The sequence below is a fragment of the Ammospiza caudacuta genome, chromosome 4 (assembly GCF_027887145.1).
Source record: "Ammospiza caudacuta isolate bAmmCau1 chromosome 4, bAmmCau1.pri, whole genome shotgun sequence".
NCBI lineage: Eukaryota > Metazoa > Chordata > Aves > Passeriformes > Passerellidae > Ammospiza > Ammospiza caudacuta.
Window position 1 is genome coordinate 65,642,092 of NC_080596.1, and position 18,304 is coordinate 65,660,395.

General features: G+C 38.3%; 1 protein-coding gene across 7 annotated transcripts in view; it reads right to left on the minus strand.

The window, feature by feature from the left end:
- The window catches only part of KCNIP4 (potassium voltage-gated channel interacting protein 4), a 392,779-nt gene that overhangs the window by 160,503 nt on the left and 213,972 nt on the right, over nt 1-18,304 (minus strand). Inside the window, exon 1 of one of the 7 annotated variants that reach the window (XM_058802951.1) lies at nt 16,435-16,612. The exons of 5 other annotated variants lie outside the window; for them this stretch is intronic. In XM_058802951.1, the coding sequence (XP_058658934.1) occupies nt 16,435-16,534 (100 nt within the window). In that variant the 5' untranslated portion in view covers nt 16,535-16,612. Of the gene's footprint in view, nt 1-16,434; nt 16,613-18,304 lie in introns of those variants that run through there. One more of the 7 variants, XM_058802946.1, reaches the window with a different exon arrangement.

Here is an 18,304-nt window from a genome sequence, read left to right on the forward strand (position 1 = left end):
ATTATTTCAGTCTAATCTCCTTGAAACTTTGCTCTTGCACAGGTCTCATTTTTTTATTCAACCTAGAAAAGTTGAGACTGCATTTCAAATGAATTGGTGGAGTGAGTGCATCAGTCTGTTGGCCAGAAGGGAAATTGGGTGAGATCCAGATTCCTTTACAAAGGATCAAAAAAGAACTCCTATTCCTCTATCCAATTTGTAAAAAGTAATCAGTTTGTCCAGAACAGCATTGTATATTTGGTTACATTTTCCCAAGCTATCTATCATACTAGATACTTCATCAATTCTGTTATGAGTAAAGGTAAAAGAATAGAGAAATTAAAACCTAGCAAAACAATGCTCTCTAAAAACACCAATATCTCTATCTTGTATGACTAAAAATATTGTTCCAGTTCAGCTTCCTAGCAGCTCAACTCTGGAATTTTAATCCTACCATAATGTTGACTATCTGTGAAGCAAAAATTACCCCTTTTTATGTGCCATGTAATACTGAGATTCAGGTTTATTTGAGCTGATTAACAGATAACTAACATTTGGCACAAATGCTTGATTTAGACTCACAACCATCCAAAGTTGCATGTGCAGAGCTAAATGTTCACTCCTGTCATCAGATTTTAGATACCACCAACCAAATGTTGTGGTTTATATATGGTACATATGTATGGATTGGCATTGTCTCTGTAAAATGAGTTCAACATTGAAATAAGAGGGGCTAGGGTAGAATAATGGAAACTCATGTATCAGAAATTGGTGCACCATAGAAAAAACACACCAAATCAAACCTAAATATGTCATGTGGAATGTGCTTTATCTATTGCTGCCTTTAAAAAGAGGAAAAGGCATGCATAATTTCATACACTTTCTAATAAGGAACAAACAAAATAAAATATATAGTTTTTAATAAACTGAATTCTAAACTTTTTATTAGGATAAATAGAATGTTCTTTTATAGCCTTAGTTATTAACCTACACAGGAATTTGAATAGCTTATGTTTCCCCTTCAAGACCTTGCTGCACTTTGCTTTGTCTTATATTACACCCATTATGAAATATTACATAAAGCTGACTTTGGCACTAATTTAAAATCTTCAATTCTACACTTAAATCTTCAAAATTAAAAAGAAAAAAGCTAACAACAAATAGTTACTCATTTGTTAACACATTTCATTCCAGATCCATATTTGGAAAACCAAACACAGATTTTATGAATAATAAAATAATTAAAAAATAAAATTGACCTTAGGACAACCTTTCTGTCAAAAATAATCTAAATGAGGAAAAATTCAGGAAAACATAATAAACATTAAAAAGTTTCAACTTCTTAGGTAGTATTTGGTGTTCTTGAAATATTCTTGAATGTTGAATTTCTTGGGACCATCTAAGTACACATGCATTTAGAGCTCCTGGCTAAACTATCTAAAAATAGCAAAGCAGATAGCCAGTCAGCAAGGCATTAATTCTGTTCAAGTCCTTCTAATATTTATAGCTTTTGAATTGGAAAGGGCACAACAAGCATTGTGTTCCTAACTCACCTTTTCCTTTCTTCCTTTGCCTTGTGCATGTTGATATTCCTTTGCAAAATGGCAACTTCCTTCAAATAAAAGAAGCACTTTCAATTTCTTTGCATGTTTCCAATTTTCAGTAACAATTTTCTTCAGCTTTATCCAAACTCATATGAAAGATACCTGAGTTAAGCCTTAAGCTGCACTTTCTGAATTATTGAGTAAAATATTCCACATAAAAGACCCATGGAGAACTGCATAACAGCAATTAATGATAGAGATTTTTCTTTATATGCCTCAGTGGCCACCAAGCCTTTGTATTTCTTCTAGACTCTAAAATAGTTTCTGCTGCAGACTATGGCTCCAAAATAGAAACTACATTATTTCTGGAATAAAAACTAAAATATCAAATTGGCATGTACTGTAATCATATTTTACTCCATCTTTTAAAAAAATATACTTCATTTAGCATATGCAAGCACTATAATAGTCAATACACAGCTTAAAATTTAGGAGTTGATGTCTGAAGAACTCAATTTGACAAATACTTTATTGAACAGCTTTAGCAGCCAGTAATGTGTACCTCCTACCTAATAACTATAAAATGTCTATAATATTGAAAGGCTTAATAGGGAAAAGGTAATTCTAAAGGACCTCTCGCATCCTAACCAGAATTTTTTCTTTTATTTGCACTGAAATATATATTTGTCTATAAATCAACATACGAGATTAACAAACAAAGGAAAATATTATCCCTAACATTTAGAAATCTTTCTGTTCTGAAAAAAAGGCAACCTACTGCTTAAAGAATTAGCAGGTGTGCATTTAAACAGTGGGATTGTTACTAAAATTCTTTTATATCATCGTCTCTCTTCTTTTCTAACTTTATTCAGTTCAGACAAGACAAATACAAACACTTGTGCTTACCAAAATATGACTTTTCCTAGTATGCATTTTGCCTTTCAGTATATCATGTTGTCATGTTAAACCACGTGTTCTTCTCCTTTCAGATGCAATCTCAAACTGGTTATATTGTTTTTAGTTTTAAACGTAGTCACTGCTAAAGTAGAGTGGGAAAATAATCCCAGGATATACTGAGTATCAAGCTAAATTTACCAAAGGATTTTGCTTTTGCTTTTTACTTAGAAAATAAGCATTTAGTCACAGAAAATTAAAGATAGTGAAATGTCTGATTTTCTACCTCCTCCATACTGTTCACAGCTATGCAAAGTAATTCCATGTTAATAAGAACAAATACTGAATGAATTCCCAACTTCAGAACAGTGCTATCAATGGCACTGGGAACACAGTGACATTTTCTGCAACCTAGAATAGATACACTTAAAAAAGAAGAATTGCTGTGCCTGTTTTAATTATGTACAGTAAGTCCAAAATATACAATTTATCTCAAGATGTGAATAAATGTATTATTTAGAACTAAAACTGTTCTGTACTTTAGAAGCTGCTTTTGGAAGTGGCATGATAAATGCAAATGAAAAAAATGTCTAGAAAGCCAGAGATGTCTTTTCAGTTTAAAAGGCCATGAAAATAAGAGACACGCTACAACTTGTTTTGTTGTACAAGCTTGCTGAATCTTCATAAAGCTGAATACATGATAAAAATGCTAATATTCACTTAGACTAAACTGCTGAAAAAATTATCTGTGCTTTAAGGTAAAAAGCAGCCCAAAATCAGATAATGTGAACAAGAAATATAATGGTTGTGCCAAGAGAAGACAGACAAAAATTAGCTATTAAAAACCAAATGTGATTGTTGGGCAACAGAGGAAGATTGACATATGCAGTCCAGCAATTGTATTTCAATTTCTGTAATGGATAATTACATGTTAGGCTCTAAAGGAGTTTCCTTTATAAAGCAATCTCTTTATTATCCATTATGTATGCCTTGCAAGGCATAAAAGGAAAAAACTCTCTTTTCTCTTGCAAAGACTCAGCAATTACCTCTGTATAGATATCCTGGAGTTAAAATACTGCTCAACACAGTGGAGCCCTTACCAGTTTTTATTTCAGTCAGTCAAAATTTACTATGACATCTATGAAAACTGCATTAGCTTTAAATGACAGTCACTTGTGTTGAAATTTTAACTGGAATGCTGAAGGCTGAAAACAAACTAGTAACTCCAAAGATATAATCATTTCCACCAAATTTTTGGTAGCCTTTTTACATTTTCATATACATTTCTTCTTCCTAGAACTGCCAGGAACAGAACCTCAGTGAACATGTACTTGCTTGTCAGAAAGGGTATTTATACATGAAATTCTAGGGCAAGTCCTGGCTTAACTTCTTCTGTTGATGGTAGTAAATCAGAGCTGCTGGATATCTTCTGCTCCTAAGATCACCATCATCTACAGTCTTTCCAGGATCCAGTTTGGCTCTATTAACTTGTTTAATTCAAATCCCTGCCTTTGAGCATCTTTAAAGAAAATATCTAACTAGCTAAGGGGTTGCAATCAGATCAAAACCTTAAAAAGGAGGAAGTTTTCCAGTTTCCATGTGTATGCCTGTTACATACAAAAAGCACAGCCCGTCCTGTTATAGTGCACAACAAGTTGTTGGGAAACCACAATGTCAGAATTTGCTCATACAAATTCTTTTGGGGACAAATTTATCATTATTTACTTCGCCATAAAAAAAAAAAAAATTGCTTCCTATGAGAAATATTTGACTATTACAGCTGCTGTAGTCCCACTGCCCCAGATGATCTACTAAAGAGTCCAAAAAGCCAACATGTGAACTGCCTACATTTCTACACTAGAAAAACATGGGCAGTTATAAACTCCTCTCCAGTTCTGCTTTGGAGAATAGTTCCAAGCTGTCCAACAAAAAATAATTAATCCCAGTGTAAATACTGATGACTAATAACAATGCTGCTGCTGTTATAAAATACTGTCCAGAAATATAACTAGCGAAGGTCTAATCCAGAGATGAAAGTAAAAGATACTTGCTAGCCAGGTGTAGCCAGCCAGAGCTGACTCTGTAGTGCAGTGCTGCTGCTGGACAGCAGCAGGAATTGGTGAGGAACGGAAAGCAGAGACCTCATGGCCTGAATTATCTTGGCAGCTTCATCTCCACATCTGGTTTGCCACATCAGCACCATGCTTTCTCTTATTACCACACTGCTGCTTTGTACTGATGGAAAAGGACACATAGCATATTTAAAACAGAACATGATTACAAACAGTTGCAATAATTCAGAATCAAGGAAGTCAAAAAATATCCTATGCTGAAATAGCTACTCAAAAAGGATGAGTTGGAGATTGCACATTCTAGCCAAGCACAGTCTGAATTCAGATGGCACCTCAGTAAAAAAGGCACTATACCAATAAATAACTGAACTGTAGCAGATTATAGCAAGAAGGATTATATCCCTTTAGTTCACGATGTAGTGGGAACTCTAGTATGATATTAGAAAATCCATACCGTCTATAGCATGTTTCCCATGCCAAACAAATGGAAGGCAGCAAATGTAGCACCAATTCCTAAGACAAGCCTGGAGAATTAGGAAGACAAGCAAATACTGCTTCTCTGAGCTCTGCACACCATTGCCAGAGACAGGCTCCCAGCCAAGATGGCTCTTCACAGTGACACAAATACTAGTTTTGAGTACAACTGTTCTTCTCATTGAAAGCCCAACTAAGTTCAAATTCTCTCCTTCCTAATACTTGTTTGGCATGGCTTGAAAGTTATGCTTTTTTCCAGCTGAGTCTGATAAGCAGACTGTGAAAAGGAAACCTGTTCTGCCTATGCACTCCATCACCAGCGTGTGTCCTACAGACAGTAGCTCCCAGATGACAAACTGTGGGCTATAGTCGTGTTACTAAGCACTTATTGCCAAATCCTTGGCAATCATTGCCCAAAATAAATGTCAGAGGTAAACACAAGTTTAAATGGCCATGAAAACAAAAGACCATTACCTCTCTAAGGCATCCAGTGATCAAATTCATGAGACTGTGGCTATGAATCCACAGCATTTGAGGTCATCTCAGAATAAAATTAATTAAACCCTGTATTAGAAAAGGATTTGTGCTCGAACCACATCTGCTGTAGCCAATGTGAATTGAATAGAGGACTGTGGGATTTGAAAACTGGTAAGTCACGTTCCACAAGTGTTGTGCAGCCTGTACAGATGTGATGTAAGGTAAAGTCCATCAATATTTATACTATAGAACTATAATTTCAAAGGAAAGCATGGGGAGAACATCAAGACAGATATAAACAAAAAAACTGTATAATGCCCCAGACAATAAAACACAAAGGAGGCTCAGAGGAGACTGGAATTTGCAAAGACATATCTCATCTCCAAGTTACTTTGTTGCTCTGAGCAGTAAGTATACAAAGCTATTACACTAAATGTAACTATTTGGGATGCAGGTAAGAGCATTCCCAAACAGATTATGGATGTCATTATCTATATTGTTAATGTCATTGCCACATTGAAGAGAGAGCCATAGGCTAATGGATAAATACTGGACAGTAATTTAGTAAGCTTTGGCCCTAAATCCATCTGCTTCTTATACCTTGAGAGATCTCTAGCTGAAGCCTAACTACAATTTCACGTTTGAGGAATAAAACTTTTCACTTGCTTACTTGTACCTTTCATTCGCTGCTAAACAACCTTCCATCCTCTTTAAGTGATTGTCAGGACACAAATTCACTGCAGGGTATAGAGCATAACCTTGGAATATGCTGCATTACAACGCCATAAGAAAGAATTTCCTCACTGAAAGGATTGTCAAGGATTGGAACAGGCTGTCCAGGGAAGTGGTGGAGTCATCATCTCTGGAATTGTTCAAAAAACAACCGGATGAGGCATTTAGTACTTTGTTTTAGTTGATATGGTGGTATTCAGTCAAAGATTGGACTCAACAGCCTTGGAGGTCTTCTCCAACCTTAATGATTCTATGACTCTATAAAACTAGCTAAGCCATTACCATCCTGATATCCCTCAATGTTTTAGGATCTTTCAGCATCTGCAAGCTGTCCAAAGAAAGATGCCATCTAGCAGTTGGAAAGTTCATGAAGCGATCTGAGAAGTAATATTACTAACACAGAGAATTCCTTTTGCCCTTCACCAGAAAACTGCTAACTGCTTCCATCTGAGTCACACTACCAGGACACTGGGGAGGGATGCTTGGAGATATGGAACACTCAAATGATCAGACACATCATAAAATGGAAGCATTTTCCAAACTTACATTACAACATATTTCCTAAACTTATATTACAACATATGTTGTAAGTTAGAAAAGAAGTTCATCTATTAAAACAAAGTCATTCTTCAAGAAATGAACCATTAACTACCACTTAATAAAAATAAATAGTGTAAATAAAATATTGGTCCTCTTTAGGATCAAGATGGATGCTGTTTGACACCTGAGAGTGTGTGTTGTAAATGTCTGCTTCCTCTTGAACCTCTGGGTTCCTACCGGGAATATTAACTCCTTCCTGCTTAGGGAATCTTCCCCAGAGAGAACTAGCACAGTGTGGAGAAATACCAAAGTATACACTTTCATTTCTGTGGCATATTGCACACTCTCTCCTTAACCTCAGAGCAAGATGTCACAGGACTGAAAAAGAGAAAAACTGCACAAGGACTCAATAACAGTGATCTGTCCTTAAAAGTATGGCATTAGAAAACACAGCTGCAGACGAGATTGATTCACTACCTGTTGAATTGTGCCATTCACCAGGATGGCTCCTCACAGCCACGTCGGCTGCTGAAAAATATATGAGTCCAAAGCAGGTCAGGTGGTGGAGCGAGGTAATCATTCCCTTCAGTGATTATTTGAGAAAAGGCCTGGAACTGACAAACTCTCTGATGGATGAGGGGGGATGCTTTTCACCTTTTATCTTCCCAGCAAGGGCAGTGCTCAAGGACTTGAATTACTTGCCAATTACAGCTCACTTTCAAGAAACAGGCTGAGGTCAAGACTCTAATCAGCTTCAACTGGGCTCAAATAACCTGTACGTGGTTACTGAGACCATCATATTTTAAACAATGCAAAACACTTAGTACCAAAATAACTAAAGAATTCCATTATTGTTCTTCAATTATAATAGAAATCCCTCCATTCACAAGAAAAAAAAAAAAGAAATTTTATTAATCCAAATAGTGATACTGACAGTGTTGAATATGGTACTTGGAACTCCAATCCTACACCTCCTTATTCTATGCAACCACACAACAAAGAGACGTCTGAAAGTGTTAGTGAATATAGAAAACACACCAGTATTGAACTTGGTACTTTACCGCTTCAATAAATATTCACTACAGAGATTTAGAAAAATAAAAATCTGTGAATGAAAAGTTCCACTTTATCATTTTTCCTAACTGCAAAATCTCTTTTTACAAACAAAGAGTTGTGATACTGCAGGTTTATAATCAGAAGGAAAATACTCAGATTACTGCATCTTTAGAAAGGACCAACAACAAAAAAAAAGATAAAATGGGAGCAAGTGGGAACTTCCAAAGATGGAAAAACAGTGTACATCTTTATATTCACCTATATTCATAAAGGCAAACAACTACAGATAATTGTTTTCCAAATGTTAGTTTGATAACCCCAAACCAAATGGAAGAGTTCTGAAGTCTCACTCTTAATCCAACATGTTGTTTATTTTTCTATGGTTGGCAAATTAAGGAATAATAAAACCACAGGAGATGGTCCACTTGTATTAATCCATACCAGACCTCACAACAGAAGGTCACATCTTTAGTATGGTTATTTCAAATGTAAAAAAAAAACTACTAAAGGTTTCTAATGTGCTCTTCTAACAAAAAATAAAAAAAAAACAAAAAAAAAAAAAAAAACCACCAGAAAACCACCAAAATCAAAACAAAAAAAAATTGTAAACAATTTCACTCATATCTTTATTTCTGTATAGAATCATTGATGTGAATATCTCAATTTTGAAAAAAAAAAAGAAGAAGATGAGCTAATTATTGCTCAGCTGTATTAATGGTAGGATCTCAAGTATGGGCAAGGCAGGGATATTGTCATATCTCTGATCTGCCAGAGATCAATTTTGAGTCCTCTCCTCAGTCTGAATATCAATTCCCCAAGAAAACTATTAAAAAATGAAAAATATTTAGAAAGAGCCACAAAACTTACTTTGAATCTAGAAAACAAATGGTATAAGTGCTAAAGTAGCTTTACTTAGTTTCTGTCAGAAAAAAGTGAAGTTCCTAAACACAGATTAAGTCAATCTACAAAGGATATTGTGATTAATCTTTAGCCTTACTTTAGCCTTAGGGTTTTTACTATGAGATTTACCTTTTAAATAGCAATGTTTTGAGTCTAACAATTTTTGGCTTAGACCAGAAATTCTAGCATTCAGAAAGTGAGCTTATTATAATAATCCTGTAAGATAATGGAAAGGAAGGAAATAGAAACATTAGTAGCATTTGAAGTATAACTTTTAATAGATTATGACAATTTTTGCAATAATGACTCAAAGGTGAGCCATGTTCTCACTGAATGGGTCAGCAATCAGGTTGATTGAGAATACTTCCTGTCTTAACGACTTCTTCATTACTGCTGAACTATTACATCAATTTTTATTGTGAGCAAGTGAACTACATTTGTCATATCTCAATTGTCAACTTGCAAAACAACAATTCCAGCATCCTATTCTGCCTTCCATTATACCCTTTTACTCCTGAGAATAATTACTCTTGTTCTGGTAACGTGATTCATCTCAGACTACTTATCTAGCCATAAAATTGGCCAGAACGTGAGCTCTGAGGTCTGTGCTGAGTAAGGGGCAAACTAATGCAATTTAGATTGAGGTTGAATAAACATACCTAACGAACATAGTAACTTTTGTCTGAACATATTAAAAATTAGAAAAATCAAACTGTGCATAATTCCTTTTATCATCAGCTGCAGGTTACAAGTGAAGTAAGGCAGAGCTCTGATGGACCTCCTATCCCTGGGATCTTAGTAAGCGTTCAGTGGCAAACTTGATATTTGAAAGTAAGGTACTCTCACTGTCTTGCAAACATAAATTTAAATCTCAGACTTCAAAGGAGGTAACTCAGATGGCATGTTAATATAATTTCAAAATTTAACATGTATATCCTCAGGCTAAATAAAATTTGACTCAGTATGGGAAAAAAAAAGTTCTTTCTAATGAAAAAATAGTCAAGGACTTTACTGAGATGATAGATTACTTTCCAAGAGGACAGACTACATTGCTCTATAGAGAAGAATATGATCTTATTCTCCAAGGGGTATAATACTCACTGCACTTGAATATTATGGATTATCTGAAGAAATTTTGGCTTTCCAGAAATATCAGGTTCACTAAACAAGATAAATCTCTGTCTGCTTTTCAGATGCAGCTGTTAAGAATGGGATGTCACCATCAGAGAAACTTATGCAGGCAGAATCTTGGTTCTGTTGTTATTCAAAGTTCCTCAGACACAGACAAGAAATGGCTGTATATAGATTACTTTTTTCCCACCAGCAGAAACTGTCTTTTCTGGATATCAATAGACACCCCAGCCCTTTGTAGAGACACTGCTAGAAAAAAATGCTGAGTATGAGCTTCTAGTACCAAAAGAATAGATCAAATTGTGGATGTACAAAAGTCTGATCTGATGTACCTACAGCAGCTGGTGAGCGTTACTGACATAATATTGTAGTGTTTATGACCAATAAAGGAATTGTCCTCAATGTTCACCAAAACTCACTTCTCTGGTAACCCTTTTTCTTTTCTGTTTCAGATGTTTGCTTTATTTTCTGTATTAGAATTTGGTTTTAGTAATGAGAGTTAAACTAATAATCATATTTCTTCTGTGTAAAATTAGGCAGTATTCCCTACAATAACTGATACAGCCACTGATAAATAAATATCTGATTAATAAGCATGCATTTATCTGATGTCCTCTCCTTTTCTTTCATTATCTCAAATCATCAGCAATAAGAAAATAGCTCTTGTAGTCCACTTTGGATGATTGAAATTTTGTCTGTTTAGGGAAGAACATTTTTTTGACTATCGATCCAATAAAGAAAACGTGCTTAGAGAACAACATACCTCTAGAGATACCTCTGGGAAAAATGACTGCAGAAAGGAAAAAACAGAGTTGTTGTGTCAGATTAAATCATCTGCCTCGTTAGATCTAGGCAGCATTCAGTCTGGGTGAACTGAACTTTTTATCAGGTGCTGAACAATTAATCACCAGAGAAATCAGATAACTAAAGGAAGAACTCTCCTATAAAAAATAATAAACAAAATAACAATGGCTAAAACACAAGAACTTCTCTAAACCTTAAGAAGAAGTACAATTATTTATATGCAAAAAAGACTGACATTTTAAGCTGAAGAATATTTTGAGTGAAGATTACTGAAGGTAAAACTGGCCAGAAACCCATAATAAAAAATTAGGAATTCTGTAGGAAGATGCATTAGATAGTCAAAATGTTGCAACCCTGCAATAAAGAGAGAAGCTTTAGTTAAAACCTCACTTTTTTTTTTTCTGTGGTATACTATCTACATTACTTATAAATGTGAGAGTAAGAGTGAACATATTGAAAAAAAATGAAATAACCAAATGAATTGGCTCATTTAAAATTCCCATTTTCCCATTAGGAAACCAATACTTCATTTTAAAATGTTAATTATAAAATACTAAGTTTGCAAAAAAGCATTGTATTGGTAACTCAGAGTGCAAGATTCCATCTATCTATTTCTTCGGCATCCTTTCAATTACATTATTTATCTGCTTTGGTCTCTGTAGATGTAAAGCACTAGACACTCACATTATTATTGAGTGTGACAGTCAGTGTTGAGAACAAACACTCTTCAGCAGACACTGACCTGGGAACACCAGGGTTTTCAGCAACAATGGACCAGAAGCCTTCAGAAGATGAGTCAGACATGACAGACTGCTTGAAGCAGGCATCCAACAGCTGAAGGCACCTATTACAAATTCTCATGGCTAGCAAGTTGCTTTTCTTAACTGATTATTTATCATTTTTCTAAGACTGTATACAGTTGAAGTTGAAGCTTCTAGTATGAAAAATGGGAAGAGCTTTTCTCTTATTCATTCTGCCCAGTAGGGGCTTGCTGACCAGTCACGCAGGATGCACAACCTGGTCAGATGCTCACATGCACATAATTCCAAGCAAACTACAGTACATGGTGCTGTCTACAAATGACTTGCTAGTGCTGTTTGAGCTGCATATTCAATCAAGAAAAAAATTCACTGGAGTTCTGCGTTAGAGATTTCTATATACTGCTCACTCATCCACATATGAGGTGTTGTTCCAACAACTGTTTTGATTCAATTTATCTTGGAATTTATGAAGACTTTATCAAACAGATTACTTCTAAGAAATGCCTGAAATTATTAATATTAAAATTTCTATCATATTTTAGTCTTTTTCCCACTGTCAGCTCTGCCTAATCATTTCACATTGGTCCATGTTTGCTTCCATATTTCACAATCCTGTGCATAACTCTCTTTGACATCCAGACCGATTTAAGAAAAGAGAAACGGCACAAAAGCCCCTATGTTTATTACACGCCATTTGTTGGATGAAATGCTAGTCATTATGAATCTTCTGAAATTAATATCAAGGAAAATCTTGACAGAGCACTGCAACAAGCTGCTCAGAGAGTTCATGGAGTCTCCTTCTCTGGAAGTGGTCAAAGCCTGCCTGGATGTGACCTCATGCAACTTGCTCCCTGTGAACCTGCTTTAGCAGGGGCTTGGACAAGATCATCTCCAGAGGCCCCTTCCAACCCAACCATTCTGTGACTCTGAGGTATTACTCCTTTTCCATCCAGGAAGAACACTGTGAGGAGGGACATCACTGTGGAAATGCTGACATTCCCAGCAGACCATAGCCTAGATGGCAAAACCGCTCCAGAGGCTGTTGTAGTTTCAGAGCAACCACAAGTAAATCCCACTTCATTTCCAGTCATATACTGTCCTTATCAAAAATTGTTATAAATATCACAAGCAACTACCTATGTGGCTGTGGTTTTGCTCTTTTTTCCAGCAGGTGAATGGGAATTTGTTAATAACCAAGATTACTAAAATGGGATTACAAGCTGCTTTGATATTTTGAAGGAATCAAGTGTTTCAGTAATTTAGCTCGATTATTACAATTTTAGCTGCAAAGTTCTACTGCTGCCACTCTCAGGACTCCTAAACAAGGATTTTAGATAGATGCCAATAACAGAGATATGGAAACCACATTTTACAGTAATATATATGGCTACTTCCATGCCATTCTTTTCTATTAGGTGTTCTAACTGCAGTTAGAGCACTTCCTAAAAAGCAAGGTATTCCTATATAAATATTTTTGATCAGTCATCTAATTTAGATTTCTTCTCTGAACCTTACTCCTACTGGTGTACATTTCAATGCATACCTTGATGAAGAGGGATCTATTTTTCTGTTTATTTCATTAATAAGTGATTTAGGTTTTGAAAAGCAATCCAGGTTTTCCAAGAGACTTGAGGGCAAAGCCATTTTAACTCAGGAATGGGCTGACTTCATGATGCCTCAACTTCTCTGTCCCTAACACTTTACCCAGAGAAACTGACATAGAAGGAAGATACAAAGAAAACCTCTTCCATTTCTTCTCCAAGTTCATGTGATCCTTATACATGAAGATCACAAAGTACCTCTCAGAAAAGTACTAAAATATAGTGAAATCCTAAAAATCAACATCCTGACTATGGCATAATCTCAAGATGGTAACCTCTTGTACATATACCTACTTAGTTCTTGTACCTCACTCTATGAATGACTTTAGGAAAAAACATGCCCTACAAGAAGAAATAACTTTAAATTGACATTAAGGTATATCTAGGAACAAACTTTCCTGATTAGGTATCAATGCATTACCCTTTACACCTAATAAATTATTGTTTTAAAAAAGCAATAAAGCTTATCAAGAAGAACATAACCTAATTCATGAAGAGTTAATGTTTAACCTAGGGACAAAACCTATGCAATCCACAGCCCATGACAGTGAATAAATCTATTCTGCTACTCATCACTTTAGGAGCTGTCATACAATATTCAAAGCAACTATTTGAAAATACTTCTATAACAACAGCAAAGCCACTCAGCAGTTAAAGGCAACTGGGCAAAACCACAGAAAGCATACAGCAATCTAAGTGGGTGTAATGCATCATAAAATAATATTTAACTGAAAGACAAAGTCTCTGGAACCCACAATCTACTAAAGTGTATAAATCTGTTCTGCTACTTATCACTTTTAGAGCTGTCATACAATATTAAAAACATCTATTTGAAAATACTTCTTCTACAACAACAGAATCACTCAGCAGTGGAAGGCAATTGGACAAAACCACAGAAAGCATGCTGTTATCTGAGAGACTGCAGCAGAAATATAAGGAAGTATATATAATATTTACTCTGAAAATACTTCATTATTTTCAAGAAAATGAAAATAATTGCATACTATTATTATGATAAAATTTGAATTGAAGAGTCTGAAGGAAGCAGACTATTTCTTACACTAGTTATTATGACAGTGAATGGAGTGCTCTTGATTTACATCATTAGACTTGATTCTTCTCAATTCACAAAATTTCACAAAGTTCAGAATTATGACAATTCAGTGTGATGTAAGTTATCTTCAAGCTTTTGTTACCATGATAGGGACCCAACAGGACTGACACCTCAGTCTCTACAAAAGCTTCAGGATAAAAATAAAGAAATTATATAACCTACCCAAACTCAGAAAATCTACAAATGTCTTTATAAAACCCAACATTTTCAGAAAGCTGAGACCAACTTCCTTACTGGTTTTCAGAAAGGCAGATGGGTAGTCTGACTATACGTGGGTTTTTTTAGCATTCTATTTAAAAACTTCTCTAATATTTGCACAATTTTACAATGTATATACTTTCCCTTCAAGAGTGGAAATTAATAGCCTTGATGCTTATTAACATATTGAAAAGTTCTTCAGTTCTCTAGTAAAAGTGGACAAATCTTCCTTTTTTCCTATTGTAATCAGTACAGATTTTTAAATCACAAGTTTAAGGAAAAAAATGGGGGGAAGAAATCTGCACTGGTCCTGAACTAAGAGGAAAAAAAATCTTCAGTCTGTGAAATTTAGCTAACGCCCATTGACACACACCATTATTTATATCTGTTACTTGATTCTCGTGTAACCTGCCTTCTACGTCATTCACAGAAGTAGAATATCACAGAGGAATGGGGCACATATGTCTTCCAGGGGTTTCCTCTAGCTGGCATGCTGGAAACCTGTCCTGCACTAGGTAGGAAGAAACTTTCAGATTCTGTTCACACACAGAATCCCAGACTTCTGGCCAGTGAGGTAGGAAAACCAGAATTTTTTCTTACAGAACTAATACAACCACCTTCAGACATCTTCACTATATTTTGAATTGTCTTTCCATTATCAGCTTCTCCAGCCACAGCAACAAGTAGAGACAACAATCAAAATAAGTATTTTATGAGGGAATCCAAACAGATGTGGCAATCAGACTCGACAGAGCACACCCAAGCATGCCAAACAACCTAAAATGTAAATATAGATCTCTTCCCCCCTCCTCCCCCCCTCAGTCTTTGCAGCCTCTAATGCTGAAAATAACTTTTATCATGTTAATTAGTATTTATATTTAAACTGAACTCAGAAAAAAAAAGAAAATAAAAAGTCCATATATTTAAGGCAATCTCTGTGTTGTTATTTAAACTGGATATAATGTACTTGAACACAAACATAAAATCTTTATAAAAATGTACTTGATGTCTGCAGGGCTTTAAGATTCTGTAACAAGATTTTAGCAAGTCCATGCAAGACAGCAACACAGAGAGAGAATCAGCTGTAACTTCCTTATTTAAAATCGCTTGAAAGGAAGACTGTGTTTCTTGAAAGGGTTACATAAACAGGAAAGGACTACTTTAGATGTTTTCATAGAGGAAAATTTTGCTTATTTCCTTAAACCATATTTTTTGTTATGAAACCATAATTAGTCAACAAAGTTGTCCTTTTCACAGGTGTATCTATCTACACTGTATTCAAATGCCAGCCTTCAGGAAGATTTGGGAATACAACATTCTTTCAACAGTTGAGAAACAGACCACTTCAGACTGTAAACTAATAAAACACTAGGATGTAATGATTGTCATTACACTATCAACCATGCTGCAAGCGGTGGTTTTTTGATCTAACTCTTCATATGGTACAAATAACAGCTGTCTTAGAAATAAGGTAAAAATAATAAATATTCCACTATTCCACAGGTAAAAAGCACATGTAAAATAAAGTAGTCTTCTTGGTTTTAATTTTTACTGTTTTATAAAGAAACAATATTGCTAATAGAGGAGGGGATCTGTCTAAGAAAAACAAAGCATCAAACAATAAAATTTGCACATGATTGCCCTTAGTGAATGCTCAAGTTGCTTAGTTTGTATCTGAGGATTGTAGCTCTTCCTCAAGCACAGTTTAAAATGTTAACAGTAAATTAAACATTCAACAGGTTTTTAAATGCTATAAAAGATGTATCTTGATCTTATAACAATTCTAGTAGAGATGTTGTTAACGTGAACACAATACAAAACAACTTTGATTGCAAGACAGTTTGAATGCAATATGATTGCCTGTAATCATACTAAAACCTGCTTTACCCTCCACTACTTTAAACGCACAGATTTAAAACAGGAATAAGAGATTTAGACTTTAACCCCTAAGTTCATACTGGCAGTTTCCTGGACACCAGTTTATTTCTCGTACAAAATTTTAAACCAGCACAACCAACATCCACAACAGACAGCCACTGATGCGCACGTCGCTCTGGAGGTGATTCGGGTAGTGCCTTGCATCAGTTCACAGGTGCCTCGCTGCAAGAGAATAACCAAAACAGAAAAATGACGAGCCACTGAAAAGCACTCCCTTACCTTCTAAACCTGCTTCAATCAGCCCAAACTGTTCCAACACTTTTACAAAGAGCACAATCACGATCAACACCGCTATCATTTCAAGCCCTTCCAAGTTCATGGTGAGTTAGGTCATGGTCTGACCACCGCCACTGAGGAAAGTGTTCTTCTGCCCGGCTTTCTTTGCAAAGCCATTAAACTAGGCGCGGAAGGCTCCGGCGAGGGAAGGGGGCGAGTGGGAGGGGAGCGCCAGGGAGCCCATCCCGCTGCCCCAGCGGAGAGGCGGGCGGCTCAGCTCCGGCCTGCCGGCACTGCCCGGCTCGGCTCGGCCCGGCCCGGCACGGCCATGCGGGCAGCGGGGCCGGCCGGCGGGACACACCCGGGAGAGGGCCCGGGAGAGGCCGGCGCTGCTGCCGGCGGGGGGAGCCGCTCCCGGGCGGGCGGCGCAGCCAGCGGCGGGCACCGAGAGGTTGCCGCGGCAACGCGGGGAGCGCCGGGCACGGACACGGACACGGACACTGGTACGGACACGGACACGGACACGGACACTGGCACGGACACGGGCATGGGCACAGCCCCGGACACTGACACGGGCACGGACACGGGCAATGACACGGACACGGGCATGGGCACAGCCCCGGACACTGACACGGGCACGGACACGGGCATGGGCACAGCCCCGGACACGGACACTGGCACGGACACGGGCATGGGCACAGCCCCGGACACTGACACGGGCACGGACACGGGCAATGACACGGACACGGGCATGGGCACAGCCCCGGACACTGACACGGGCACGGACACGGGCATGGGCACAGCCCCGGACACGGACACTGGCACGGACACGGGCATGGGCACAGCCCCGGACACTGACACGGGCACGGACACGGGCATGGGCACAGTCCCGAACAATGACAAGGGCATGGGCACAGCCCCGGGCGCGGACACTGACACAGCCCCGGGCACGGGCACAGCTCCAGGTACGGGCACGGCCGGGGGCACAGCCCCGGACAATGACACGGACACAGCCGCGGGCACTGACATGGGCACGGGCACAGCCCCGGGCACGGACACGGACACAGCCCCTGGCACGGGCACAGCCCCGGGCACGGACAAGGGCACAGCCCTGGACACAGCCCCGGGCACGGACACGGGCACGGACACGGGCACAGCCCCGGACATGGACAAGGGCACAGCCCCTGGCACGGGCACAACCCCGGGCACGGACACGGACACAGCCCTGGACACAGCCCCTGGCACGGGCACAGCCCCGGACACGGACACGGGCACAGCCCCGGGCACGGACAAGGGCACAGCCCTGGACACAGCCCCGGGCACGGGCAGAGCCCCGCGGAGCTGCCCCGGCGCTGGAGGGGCTCGGGTGGCACCGCCGGCCCTGGAAGGGGCGGGACGGGCAGCCGGGGCACGAGTCCCATCGCCGCTCCCGGCTGGGGCCGGCTCCAGCCCGAGGATGTGTCGGGGCGGCCCTTGCCAAATTCTCCGTTAGTTACTCCCGGTAAAACAGCTGCCTCGCTACATTAACATTCCACCTGTTGCATGTGACAGGTAATCACAACATTGTATATGTACCATCAAGCTAGGAATCATTTTTTTCTTGGTCTGCTGGGGGGGAGTTGTAATTATAGGCAAAAAAAAGAGCTGTCTCAGATTCTTTAAAACTTATTCTGTGGGCTGATTTGGAAAAAATAATTGAAAATACAAACAAAGAATCATAGTCTGAGCCATAGAATGGTTTCGTTTGGAAGGGACCTTAAAGATCATCTAGTTTCAGTCTCCTCACCACAAGCAAGGGAACACCTACCACCAAACTAGATTGTTCAAAGCTCCATCCAACCTGGCTGTGGACATTTCCAGGGATGGGGCAAGA